The following is a 14,664-nucleotide window of genomic DNA, read 5'->3' as shown; positions in this document are numbered from 1 at the left end:
GCCACCAGGGAAGTCCCTTGATTCATTTTAATGTAGTAATTTTAACAAAGTTTGTTGATATGGTTGTGTGTGAAAAATACAGACTAGTTATAAAAAGACCCTTAAGTTTGTATTAGTTCAGATAACTTCTACACAGATAAATGGGACACTAACTGCTGCATATGACTGACCAGACATTTGAATACCTAACCAACCATATTCATATAATTTGGGTTCCCCAATCTCTGGGAGAAGGTTTGTTGTATCTCACAGGAACCATTTCATATAGGATATAATAAGAAAGTTCTTTTAGAAACAAGTTTTTAAATTCCTATTGTTAATGCATCTTTATCATAAAATGGGGACTTAACGAGATACCATGTCCACTAGTCATTATTTTGTAAATCATCCTCTGGGCACAAAATTCTAAACTTGTAGAAATTACCCCTTTTTGCTCTCACTTAGGACTTAATAGTGCGATATAAGAAACTAGAGATTTTGGTTTGGCATAAATTGTCTGCAAACAAACAGCTAAGTCATTTTTTTTGTCTTTTTTTTTTAATTGAAGTATAGTTGATGATGTTAATTAGCAAAGTGACTCAGTTATATATACATTCTTTTTCATATTCTTTTCCATTACGGTTTATTACAGGATATTGAATATAATTCCCTGTGCTATACAGTAGGACCATTCTATATATATATACCAGTTTGCATCTGCTAATCCCAAACTCCCAATCCTGTCCTCTCCCACTCCCGTCCTCTCCCACTCCCCTCCCCCTTGGCAACCACCAGTCTATTCTATATGTCCCTGACTCTGTTTCTGTTTCATAGATACGTTCATTTGTGTCATATTTTAGATTCTACATATAAGTGATATCATATGGTATTTGTCTTTCTCTGACTTAGTTCACTTAGTATAATCTCTAGTTGCATCCATCTTGCTGTAAATGGCATTATTTCGTGTTTTTTTTATGGTTGAGTAGTATTCCATTGTATATATTGTACCACATCTTCTTTATCCATTCATCTGTTGATGGACATTTAGGTTGTTTCCATGTCTTGGCTATTGTAAACAGTGCTGCTATGAACATAGGGGTGCATGTTATGTTTTTCAATTATAGTTTTGTCTGGATATATGCCCAGGAGTAGGATTGCTGGATCATAGGGTAGTGCTATTTTTAGTTTTCTGAGGAACCTCCATAGTTTTCCACAGTGGCTGCACCAACTTAACATTCCCACCAACAGTGTGGGAGGGTTCCCTTTCCTCCACACCCTCTAGCATTTGTTATTTGTAGACTTTTTAATGATGGCTATTCTTACTGGTGTGAGGTGATACCTCATTGTAGTTTTGATTTGCATTTCTCTAATAATTAGTGATGTTGAGCATCTTTTCATGTGCCTATTGGCCACCTGTATGTCTTCTTTGGAGACATGTCTATTTAGGTCTTCTGCCCAATTTTTGATTGGGTTGTTTGTTTTTTTGTTGTTGAGTTATATGAGTTGTTTGTATATTTTAGAAATTTTAAGCCCTTGTTCACATATTTTGCAAATATTTTCTCCCATTCTGTGGGTTGTCTTTTCAGTTTGCTTATGGTTTCCTTTGCTGTGCAAAAGCTTGTAAGTTTGATTAGGTCCCATTTGTTTATTTTCATTTTTATTTCTATTGCCTTGGGAGACTGACCTAAGGAAACATTGGTGTGATTTATATCAGAAAATAAAACAGCTGTTTTGCCTAAAACAGCAAAGTCTTTAAATCATACTGAGAGGAAAAGCAAGTTGTCTTGCTGAGAAAGGGAGGCGAGTACTTCTGAATGGTGAGGAGTGAAGCACATAATTAAAGGGTTAGGATTCTTGTTCCAAAGCAGAATGGGAGAAGAGAGTGGAAGACTCCCATCTGGTCCTTTAAGTCCTTGAAGATGTTCTGAGGACTTTTTTTGCCTTTGTGGGAAAATGGTAAAAGGAGGGCTTAAGGCTTTCTGAAAGAATCCAGAGGATTGAGGATTTGGGTTAGGTTATGGCAGGTGAGGCCTTTGGAATTAGAAGTCCTGGTGATCTGACAGAATGAGAGAGAGGCTGCCATGGCAGGCAGCCTGTATACAGGACTAAGAGAGATGGACAAGGAGTTGGGACTGAGGGGAGATACTGGGACCAGGAGTGGAAGAAAGGGAGGTCGAAGGTACGAAAAGGAATGAGTGGAGATAAGAATTGATGAATTTGGGGAGGTTGCTAGTCATCCCGGTATAGGAGGTTGTGAATAAAGAGGTGGTCAGAGAGGAAGACGACAGGAAAATGTGAGTGGAATGAGCCCAGAGGTGATGCAGTAGCTGGTAAATTGATGAGAACACTTTGGAAAAGTCAGGTGTTGAGAGGCCAGGGATGTGAAAAACAAGACCTCAGGTTGCCCTCTGGCTTTACAACTCTGAATTCCAGAGCACACATTGTCTGAAAGTTAATGGTTTTGCTTCTCAGAAATACGAAATAATACGCTGACATATTTTTGTAAAATCAGAAGTGAACTCTGAAAAGCATATAATATATGGATTTGTATTTTAACAATCAATCAGAAGTATTAATTGCCTCCTTGTAAACACTGGAGGGTGGATACTGTTTGGGCTCCTCAGCAGGAGGTTTCTAACAGGAAAGAGGGAGACTCTAAGCGGGAGAGTCTGATATTGGGCTTTTCCTTTCACCATGTACAAGCAGTGTCCTTAGGGCAGATGGACGAATGACACTCCTCAGGAAAACCTGGCCATGGGAGACACTGTCTTTACTCATTTTAGTAGAACCCAAGTCAAAAAAAAAACATAGTTCTTCTGTGGTGGAAACAAGAAAAAGAGGGGAAAAAAACACAACTCTAGATTTAGACTCTTTTTTTGAAACCTGTAACACCTGAGAACTCCAAGGTCTCCCAGTGTCATTTACAAAAGCCCAGAAAAGCACTCAGGGTATCCTGGGTATGGACCAGCTTCTGGGAGAAAACAACTTTACGAATCAAAAACCACAAAAAGTAGAGTGACCAGACCAGTGTATGGAATAGCGAGAGTTGTGATCAGATGGGACACTGAAGAGCACAGGTGGCGCTGGTTGCGGTGTGGTTTGGACAGTGCAGTTTCCTTGAAGAAACAGTCAACTTTGCATGGTACCAGGAAGGAGCCTATAACGGATGGGAACATGAGTGGTGAGACTCTGGGTACATTTTTACAAACTGACTTGAAGGGTTTTTTTCCCCCTAATAAGCAGAACTCAGCGTCAAGGTGATAACAGTTTTCAGCTCAAAGTGGAAGCGATACTTTCTGTTTATCTGTAATCATTCTTTATTCATTGTAAGCAATAAAGGTAAGTATAATTCCCACGTGTATTCCATCATCAAACATAATTGAAAATACCATTTATCATTTGCTGATTTAGGACCCTAACTAAAAACATTGACAGTCATAAAGAGTATCCATACTTAGTTAAAAGGGAGGACCTTTTGAAGAAAATATCTGAGGAGTAAGTTTTATATAAGACACTGATTAGGAAGGTACATTTGGGAGAGAAGAGTAAAGAATCTGAGAATAAGCAGAATTTTATCAGCTGTTGAATTTTTTGGATGGCATTCTCCTTTGCACATCTGCTCTTTCCTATTCTTTTCGTAAAGGGTAAAGGAGTAAAAGTCTTACAGAAGGGAAGCCATGTTAACCTGTATATTAGTTTAAGGAAACTCTGCCCATTTTCAGTCTTACTGGCCTCTAGAGTGGGTTCCTTCCTCCTTCAGCTTAGCAGTAAAGCCTGAGAATAGACTGGACCTGAATCAGATGTTTTACCTTGGTATAAATTTGTTGTCTCATTTGTTGGAGACTTAGGAATAACTGTAATCTGTAGGGATAGAGCCTCTGCCTCATTGAGAAAATAGCTAATTGTTTGTGCTATTAAGGCAAGAAAGTGGGTAAATATGGATTAATAGTAATCTCTTGCAGGCAAAGTATTTCTGAATCAACTCAGATTTTAAATGTTATGTTTTATGAAGTTGTGACATAAAATTTTTCTTTCCTCGCACTTTGAAAGTGTTGACTCATATTTTGTCCTGTTTTGTGATGGCTCTTGTGAAACGAATAGAAAGAGATCGGGAAATAAGCAAGTGTTTCTGCCTTTTTCTCCTGCAGGTCCCAGTAGGGATGGCACAATCAGCGAGGACACTATCCGAGCCTCTCTCATCTCAGCAGTCAGTGACAAACTGAGATGGCGGATGAAGGAGGAAATGGATCGTGCCCAGGCAGAGCTCAATGCCTTGAAACGAACAGAGGAAGACCTGAAAAAAGGTCACCAGAAACTGGAAGAGATGGTTACCCGTTTAGATCAAGAAGTAGTAAGTAACTCATTGAATAGTTGTACTAGTTAGATTGAATCATAGCCATGGCAAAGTGTTCTGTATATACTGTGGTTACCCTGAACGTTGTGGGTATAGTTAAAGAGTTCTGAAAATTATACACACCTTTAAGCATTTTCACATAGCTCCTCTACAGCTTTGTTAAAAAAAAAATGCAGCCTGTGGTTGGAATGTAGTCTTTGATTGGGGAGTGGATGTATTCAGAGGAGTTTTGCTTGCACCTTCACCCCGGGGGATAATGTTTTGACCCAAAGGAGGACTGTTTGAGCGCTTGATGTTACCAGACAGTTACTAGGAAATAAGAATTTGAGAGAGCTCTAAGTCGTGATAAAGATCTGCAGACCCTGGGTACAAACTTAAGGGTCAGTTCTTTTGTTTCCAAATGTTGTTTGAACTATATTTAAAGTATCTTTGGTGAGCCCTTCTAGGTGAGCCTTTCTAACTTAATAACCCATAGTGTATGCAACCTTTAGCTCTTAAGCTTTCTCACATTTTTATCAGACTGCTGTGCCCTTATGAGTCAAGTCAGCCCTGTGGCTTCTTTTGTTTAGTGATTAGAGGCACTAGCATAATTTGAGTGCCAGCTTCACTCTTCACTTTCATTCCTGTGATGGAGAATTTGTTCCAGCAAGTGTGCATTTTTGATGAAAGGGTAAAAAGTGTTTGAGGGCTTTGGAGAAAGTGATTTGTATGTACACATTACTCTAATAAAATGGTTCTAGTGTGTAAAGTGAGCTTCTCAATAGCCAGCTATTTTCAAAAGTTCAGCAAAGTGACACCAGTACAGTTCAGAGCCTGCAACTACCACCTGCTGTATCTTGTGACTAAAGTTCAACTGTTTGGAGTTCTATGTGTTGAATCATCTGTACAGACTGGGGAAAGTTATTCCTCTGAGGCAGATGGCCACTTGATTTGAAAGAAGGACCTCCTTTATGATTTTCACGTAAGGAACCTCCTGCTGGAAAGTGTCTTGTCTGATGGCTTAGTTTGCAGTATCATTTGTCACTGGTAAGTGACAAGCTTATCACTGCCACCAAAAGTGCTCAGCTCAGCGTCTCCTGTTCTCACTCAGCATGTTAGAGCACACCTTTTCCTCTAACTTTGACTAACGTGATACATGAATCTCATCCATGAGTTGTTTAAGCATTGTTTTATTAGCAAGTCTGTTTCTGTGAAGTTGAATTGTAGATGTCTGACAAGCAGATAATTAGTATAAAATCATCATGCTTGGACTATTCTGTTTTCAGGCTGAGGTTGATAAAAACATAGAACTTTTGAGAAAGAAGGATGAAGAACTCAGTTCTGCTCTGGAGAAAATGGAAAATCAATCTGAAAACAATGATATTGATGAAGTTATCATTCCCACAGCCCCACTATACAAACAGATCCTAAATCTGTATGCAGAGGAAAATGCTATTGAAGACACTATCTTTTACCTGGGAGAAGCCTTGAGGCGGGGAGTAATAGACCTGGACGTCTTCCTGAAGGTATGTCTTCCTCGCTCTGCTTTCCAGGGTTTCAGAACATGTTTTAGAGACACTGACCTTGAAAACCACAGATCAAGAGGGTTTCTCTGTAGGAGGTGGGTTAAAATTCTTTGTCTTTCCAAAAGAGGGCAAGTGAGATAAATGGCTGTGCAAGTGAGATAAATGGCTGTGAGCAATGCCTTCCCACCTACAGAGGGGGCTGAGGATCATCTGAGTAGGGGAAGAAAAGTGGGCTAGTGGCTGCAGTTCCCCACCCCTGGGTGGATCGTGAGGTACAGTCAGATTTCCATTGATTCTTTCAGGTCACATCATCTAAACCGAGATCATTGACTGCCCCACCCTTATTGTTTTTGTTTTTTTCCTCTGTTAATTTTTTTAGACTTGCATAGTTTTATACTTGTTTTCCCAAATCAAACAGCCTTGGGAAGTATTGGGTTTGCCCTGCTGGTAATAGAGCCCTTCTGAATAAAGGTTATATTCCAGGCTTAATGTTATTGTACAGACATGAAGATCTGTAAGCCAAGTTTGGCTACTTCTCTCTGTTGGGTCAGGAAGAGCATGGCTTTAGGAATAATAGCAGCCATCCTCTGGATATTCAGTACAGCTGCTGCTGATGCTTCAGTGCACATGCGAGGCTGGTCAGGTTGCTTGCTGATCTTGCCTGTCTTACTATGAGCGTGTGGCCAAACCACTCTTGGACCTGGTGCAAGCACGTGAATAGCTGCGACCCTAGAGAGGACTTCCTTTCTGTACACTGTCCCCTGCTTGGGTGGCATGGCCTAGGGAAAGATACACATGGAGAGGCAAGAGAGGTACACTGTTTGCTAGGCACTGGACAAAAGCTGGCCTTGTGCTATACTCATCCTTGCCCTTCCCCTTTTTTAGCCAAGTGGGAACAAACAGTCACAGTTTGTACAAAAGTTTTTTGTAACTTTTGTTAGGATCACAGTACAAGTTTCCAAGTTTCCCTGCCATCTTGGTTGTCTCAAGTGCAGCTTGAACTCCTGAGCCAGATCCTGGAATGTGGTGCTTTCCCTGTGAAGAAGGCCTTTGTATAGGGTCTCAGAAGACTACTTTCCTTAACACAACCTGCCAGCATCAATCCAGTGAGTTTAAAAAGCCACATGTAATAAAGTATTGGCTCCAAAGGAAAGTTGATATGAGTTTAGGTTCTTAGCTCCCACCTAGGTTACAAACTGTCTGATAGTTCATGCCTGGGCCTGGATCAGAGCCAGTCTAAACTGTTGAAACTTTTTCCCCCTTCACAGCATGTACGTCTTCTGTCCCGTAAACAGTTCCAGCTGAGGGCACTAATGCAGAAAGCAAGAAAGACTGCCGGTCTCAGTGACCTCTACTGACTCCTCTGATACCAGCTGGAGATTGAGCTCTTCTAAAGCATTCTTTTCTTCTCTTCCTTTCTCTTATATCAGTAGGTGCCCAGAATAAGTTATTGCAGTTTATCATTCAAGTGTAAAATATTTTGAATCAATAATATATTTTCTGTTTTCTTTTGGTAAAAGACTGGCTTTTATTAATGCACTTTCTATCCTCTGTAAACTCTTTTTGTGCTGAATGTTGGGACTGACTATGCTAAATAAAATTTGTTGCATAATTTTTCTCCTTTACTGAACATCTTTAGGAAAAATATATGAAACCTAAATAAGAAGCTCAGCTTCTAATTTAGCAAAGTATATCATCCATCGTGAGTTGAAATTTAGCATTATTTATCCTCTAGCATATAAAGTGAATTCTATTCAATATGGGCTATAATACCACACAGAAATCTAAATTTTCAAATATTTGAAATTGAGGGATTTGAGTGACTTTTGTTTGTGAAAGGTCCTGGCTGGTACCCTCCTACCAGTTCCTGCCTAGATTTGTTTCCTTTCCAGGCCTGACAGAACCATAACTAACTTTTCATCAAGAAAGGAGCAGAGTGGCCAGTACCAAGCTACACACGTGAGAATTTATGTTAACTAGGCAAGATGGTCTGGCCACAATTAAGGAGGAAGGTACAGTGCACACTGCCTCTCTGCATTTATTGTCATCTAAAGTCAGTCTTTCTGGTGAGTGATTCTGTAGTCAAGATTGTGGCCACCCATCCAATGATCTACATGTCCTAAAAAGCTTATCTAGCAGAACAGAATTTTCTCTGTCAAAATGAGAGCGCTAGAAGGTTCATGAGGTTATAAAGAAATGAACATTCTAATTTAAGATGTTTTAAGGTATTCAGGCAGCCAGACAGCCTACTCTATACTTCTCCCAAGAAAAGAAAGACATTTGGTCTCACTCATCACTGAAGAGTTTATATAGTTTAGATCTTTTCTTAAAAAATGAAAATCTACTTGTAAAAATTATCAGAATAGAAACTAGCAAGGTTTAATCTAGCGTTAGGTTTGAAGCTAACATTTTTTCTTTTTTTTTTGCGGTACGCAGGCCTCTAGCTGTTGTGGCCTCTCCCGTTGCGGAGCACAGGCTCCAGACGCGCAGGCTCAGTGGCCATGGCCCACAGGCCCAGCCGCTCTGCAGCATGTGGGATCCTCCCGGACTGGGGCACGAACCCGTGTCCCCTGCATCGGCAGGCGGACTCTCAACCACTGCGCCACCAGGGAAGCCCTGAAGCTAACGTTTAAATGAGTTATTTTTGTGTATACATTTATTCTTACATGGTAAAGGAAGTTACAGCTTTTTTATAGCATACAAAACGAACTTAGTTGTATTAGCCAGCCAGAACGAAATAATTAGCATATGCTTGATGAAAAGAATCACGGTTTCTAAACACAATAAACACACATCATACATTCTTTTGAACCAAATGGCAACTACATATATAATATACAAGGCAAGTACTGGTACATCAGAGGTACCAAAATACCTTATTTGATGCAGTGACTTAGGAATTACAAAAAATAAGTATCATCCAACATTTGGATGCTAAATAAAAGAGCTGAGGGGCTAAATAGTGGAGTCACTCTTCCCTCCTTCTTTTTTCCGACTTTTAGGAATTTGAGTTTATTCAAAAGTTTGACGTATTTAATCCTGTAACTAACCACTCTCTCTCTTTCGATAACTTCAGAATGGTAGTTTTAAGCAACTTTAAAACTTGCGCTCCTTCTGAATTTCCCAGAGAGTTTCTGCACCCTTTTCTGACGGGCCTCTTCTGCAGAGGTCAGCTTTACCTTTACGAGGTCTGTAATAACATTCTCGCCCAGGATACACGGAACACTAAGGTACATTCATTTGTTCAATAGTGGCCCTGAAAGTAAAGACTTAAAAATTATTCCTTTTTCCTTTCTTCTAACAAAGGTCTGCAATATGAGAAACAACAGTTGCTGGGTGAACTGAGTATTTAACAGATTTGTAGTATCAACTGTGGCAGAAAAAGATACAAGGAAAGGGGATTCTCTGGTAGTGCAGTGGTTGAGAGTCCGCCTACCAATGCAGGGGACACGGGTTCGAGCCCTGGTCCGGGAGGATCCCACATGCGGCGGAGCAGCTAGGCCCGTGTGCCACAACTACTGAGCCTGCGCTCTAGAGCCCACGAGCCACAAAGAAAAAAAAAGATACAAGGAAAGAACAATTTGAAACAGATGACTAGACATATTTATTGTTCAAATTCATCTGCCATCTTCCCACATAGGCCCCAACCTCTTGCCATGTTTGCTGGGACCAACCCTCCTTTTCCTATCTTCTTGCCCCCAAACCACTTCCTATCAGGGAACCACTTCAAAATTCCTATTACTTTATTCCCAGTGATTTAATTTCATTTTACTTTACCTTCTCCCATTCAAACTAGCAGAGGGATCTTACCCAGGCCCCAACTTCCCCCTCCCCAGGAGACCAACTGCTAATACTTTTGTGATCAGTGCTTCTTTCTTAGGTCTCTTCACTGGACCTCACTGAAGAAACTGGTAGAGAACAACTCAAAATGTGGCAAGACCTACCACAGTGGTTCCCAGTGTTACTAGATATTTGTAGAGCTAGTTCACTCAGTTAAATAATAAAGATGCAATAAGACTTTTATCTAATAGAATGTATAAGAAATACCACACTAGGCCAGGACAAAGGTCTACAAAGGTAGGCCTCTTCCTCCTCTACCACCATCCCTTTGTCTCTGTCTCTTCAGCAGCAGCAGCAAAGAACAGACTTTAGGAAGAGAGGTGCTTCCATAAGATCAACTTCAAACATTTTCATCAGTGCTCTTTTACCTCTATCTTATGTTGATATTAAATATTTTTTCAAACATAAATATCCTACCTTACTCATGGTGGAAACTGGATGCACTCCTAAGATTCTTCAGAATACTTTGTTAAATCAACACAGGTAGGGCAACACCCATTTCTTTTTAATCACCTCACAGCCACTGTGGAGTTGGAAGAAATCATGAACATAAGTTAATTTTAGAAGAAATACTTGTCTTTGAACATCCATATTGCGGCAGCCTGACAATGCCACAAATCTGAAATGTTTTCATCAATAATTTCTCCTAGGAATTTCTTATAGGAGTTGGTTATGTAAGGTAGGAAAACAGTTACGACGGTAAGTACGGAGATCCAAAAGTTAATGTGAAATCAATTTTACTATCAACTGTAAAGAATATATAGCAACAATTAGAAAAAATATATTGTCAGTTAACAAGTGAGTGCCTACTATATGGTAGATACTGGGTTAGGCTCAGCAGTGAGTGAGACAGACTTAGTCTAGTCCCTAACTGCTTAAGAGTTTATAATGTGAATATGATCACACCAAAATAAAAGTAGAAGTGCTAAGGAAAGAAAAGTCCGGCAGATACAACATATACTTAAAGGACCCAAGTCTCATCCCTCTGGCACAATTCAGGCTTACAGCTAACTTCCAAGGTACTGAAAATACAAAACATACTACCTGGGGGGCCTCCCTAGTGGCGCAGTGGTTGAGAGTCCGCCTGCCAATGCAGGGGACACGGGTTCGTGCCCCGGTCTGGGAAGATCCCACATGCCGCAGAGCGGCTGGGCCCGTAAGCCATGGCCCCTGAGCCTGTGTGTCCGGATCCTGTGCTCCGCAGCGGGAGAGGCTACAACAGTGAGAGGCCCGCGTACCACAAAAAAAAAAAAAAAAAAAAAGGAGAAGCCAAGGAACAAAAGAAGACAAACAGCAAAATGAAACAGAACAAAAACAAACAAAAAAAAAAACATACTACCTGGCAACCACTACTTTGCTGACATTTTCCTTCTGCTCAGGTCTTTATCAGTTCCTTTATCTGAGTTCAGAACCTTTGGAGAGACCACAGCAATGTTCACTCCACTCCACACAGGAACTAAGAAAAAGATACCCCCAAATCCATTCATTACATAGTATTATATAACAGGTGGTGGTTGTTTTTTTTTAACCTTAGCAAAACTGTTACAATTGCCCTGAGTGGTTTACAACTAGGAACACTCAACAAAATGATCAAAAATTCAGATGTCTAAGCCCTACCCCAAATCAGCTAAATCAAAATCTTAAGGGATGGAGCCCACAATTCTATCGTCTTGGCAGAGATTCTCCAAACAAGAAAGTGACAGTTTTGAAATTTTCAACTATAAATTATTAAGTTTTAACTTTTATCACTTCAAGTCCTTTTCCATAGCCAGGGGTTTGTATCAGATCGATTTCAAGGGTTCTTAGCCAGGAGAAAGTAAGATAAAAAGGACTGCTATCATATTAGCACCCCTCCTCCTCTTCCCTTTAATTTTCTCCAGTTAATAGGAAGAATTCATGTTACTTGAATTACAATACTGACCTTTCTGAACTAGAGTATCCCAAGTTAAATGTAAACTACATCTTGTTACTTAGTGCTGTGTTAAGAAAGCCTTATAATCTTAATTGTACATATATGTAGGATTGTAGTAACATTCTCATTTTTTTCAAACTTGTATTTCTGGTAAGTTATTTTATTATCAAAATAATGTGCTAAAAATTAAAACACTACTAAAAGGACCTAAAGTAGAATAAAAGTCCTTTCACCCAGGAGGTATTTTACTTTATGATTAAATATATGATCAATACAGTCTAAATATATTTCAGAGAGTGTGCACAGCTCAGTGGTACTTTTAGGCTTAACCACTTGAGTCTCTGTGCTCTAAAAGGACAAACATGACAGCTTTCAGAGTGGACACCAAGCCTCTGCCCAGTCAAGAAATGGAAAGGGGCAGTGGCCAGATTACAGCCACTCCCCCAATAACCACAGTTCTGGGGAAATGCTCTTAACTTCCATGCTACAAAGTTAAGATACCCACTGAGAAGAAAAAATTCAAGACAGAAAAAGTTCTCACTTTAAATGATAAACTTTTTTACATTTATCTAAATTAAAACTAAGTCTGATGTTTCACTGGGGGAAACAAAAACAGTTCTCTATCCAACTCCAGTTATACCATAGTTTCAACAATATCTACCCAATAGAAATAAATTATGAAAACCTTTTGTTGCTACTTTGTATAGACATTTGTGCAGAAACACACACATTCATTCATGCCATTAAAAAAAATTTAAGAAACACAAATCAATATTCCTTATCAAGTCTTTGAAATAATTTTTCTCAGAGAATAATCCATTTAGAGCAAAAAGCTTAGTTAAGAGGGAAACAGAGAAACAAGTATACATGGAATATAACTGTCAGGCAAAACATAATCAGGCCTTAGTCCCACTAGGCAAGGGAAAAAAATTTGGCATAGTCTGATGTTTTGGGTATGTGAACTATTTTAAATATTATTTTATCAGAATTTTTTTCTCACTGAATTTAAAACGTGGTAACTATTAGCCAGAAAGTTAGTGCAGATACAATAATGGCAAACAAAAGAGAATTTCAAGATAAACACAGAGATACTACATAATATATGAAACAATCCAACAATACATAATAATCATGAACTTAGATGCAACTCATTGAAATGGCCTCAAAATATATTGGAAAAAAATCGGGAAATGCTAGGTGGATTTGAGTAACTACCTTTATCAGAAACTGACAGATCAGTAATAATTAAAAATTTGTAATTTAGTAAAACTAAACCAAATCAATAAGTGTGAATGGATATAGAAAGATCATCCAAGTAAGTCCATTTCCCACCCCTCAAATACATAAAGGAACATTTACAAAAACTGTATTAACTAGGTCACAAAGGAAGCCTTAACAGATTTCAAAGAGTGGATGTTAACCTGCATTTCTCTGATCTCAATTCAGCTATGTTAGAATCAACCACCATATAACAAATTTTAAAATGTTTCAAAGCTAAAAGCATACTCTTGCTGAGTTAAAGAGAAAATAAAACTAGGAATTACAAAATATTTATACCTGAATGACAATAAAAGTGCCACAAAACAAAAGAAAAAGTGGTACTTACTGTTAAGTTTATATTCTTAAATGCATTTTTTTAAAAACAAGAAAGATCAAGGATAAAAGTTACTAACCATAAAGTAAAAGGAAGTTTTAAAAAATAAGCAGAAAGTAGTAAGATTAAAAACATCAGTATCAATAAAATAGAAAATAATTCTTGGGGAGAGGAGGACTAATAAGTTAGAAGAACATCTAGCAAAACGAGGGCACAATGTCCCCAACAAATAATATCAGGAAACAGGAGACGTAAGCACAAATACAGTAAAGGTTTAAAAAGTCATAAAATATGAAACACATGCCAGTATAAAACTTGGATGAAATGGACAGCTAGAAAAATTCCTAAAATGACTTAAGAAGAAATGGAAAATCTGAATAAACAAATTACATTAATGAACTTTTTACAAAAATCTAGCCCCTCACCCTTTCAACTGTTTTACAAACAAGTTATATCAAAATTTCAAGGAACAGTTTGTTCTTATGCAACCTATTTTATTAGAGAACAGAAAAACATTTTTGGTGGGGATATAGTAAAACCTTGATACCGAAACTGAGCAAAGACCAGATAAAAAATAGTAAACTCATATTATTTATTTACACAGATACACAAGTACTAAATAAAATATTAGCAAATATACTTAAGTGGGGTTTTTGAAAAATACTTCATGACCAAGGAAGTTTTACCCCAGAAATGCAAAGATGGTTCAATATCAGAAAATATATTACACCATGTGAGATTTAAAGAAAAAGATCATTTGAATTGTACAAAAACCTGATGAAGTTCCAAATCCATTAGGGTTTAATAAAAGTAAAACTCAACAATCTAAGAAGAAAAGGAAACTTAACCTAAAAAGATATCTATCAAAAATCCAAAACAAACCACAAATAATGACAAAAAATTAGAAGTATTTTCATTACAGTCAGGAACAAGACAAGGATATACCCACTATCACTGTTTCTGTTTAACATCTTACTGGAGATCCTCCTAGCCAATGCAATAGGACAGGAAAAGGTAAAGGTCTTAAGTATAGAAAAAAGGCCTTATTTGGAGATGATAGGTCTAATAGAAAATGTCTGGTAATTTGTAAACTATAGAAACTAAAGATCAGAAAGAAAACAAGAAATAACAGAGACTTGTGGGAGACCATTAAACATACCAACATGCATTACAGTAGTACCAGAAGGAGAGGAGAGGAAGGAGCAAACACATGCAAAGAAATAATGGGTGAAACTTCCCAAATATGAAAAACATTAATCTGCACATTCAAGAAGTTTAAGGAACTCCAGGTAGGATATACTGAAAGGGATTCTTACTTAGACACACCATAGTTGAACTGTCAAAAGCCACAGAGAAAATATTGGAAATACGAGAAAACAGACTCACTGCATACCAGAGAAAGAAAATCAGTTAACAGCTAACTTCTAATCTGAAGCAATGGAGGCCAGAAGACAGTTGAATGACATTCAAAGTGCTGGAA

The 14,664-nt window shown here is 38.4% G+C and overlaps 1 protein-coding gene across 1 annotated transcript in view; it reads left to right on the top strand.

The window, feature by feature from the left end:
* The window catches only part of TSG101 (tumor susceptibility 101), a 58,714-nt gene extending 51,264 nt beyond the window's left edge, over positions 1 to 7,450 (top strand). Inside the window, exons 8-10 of the mRNA XM_065882556.1 lie at positions 4,128 to 4,330; positions 5,599 to 5,838; positions 7,107 to 7,450. Of these exons, the coding sequence (XP_065738628.1) occupies positions 4,128 to 4,330; positions 5,599 to 5,838; positions 7,107 to 7,196 (533 nt within the window). The 3' untranslated portion in view covers positions 7,197 to 7,450. The remainder of the gene's footprint in view (positions 1 to 4,127; positions 4,331 to 5,598; positions 5,839 to 7,106) is intronic.
* Positions 7,451 to 14,664: the final 7,214 nt, after the last annotated feature.

The sequence above is a fragment of the Phocoena phocoena genome, chromosome 8 (assembly GCF_963924675.1).
Source record: "Phocoena phocoena chromosome 8, mPhoPho1.1, whole genome shotgun sequence".
NCBI classification, from domain to species: domain Eukaryota; kingdom Metazoa; phylum Chordata; class Mammalia; order Artiodactyla; family Phocoenidae; genus Phocoena; species Phocoena phocoena.
This window is presented reverse-complemented; position numbering and strand designations above follow the sequence as displayed.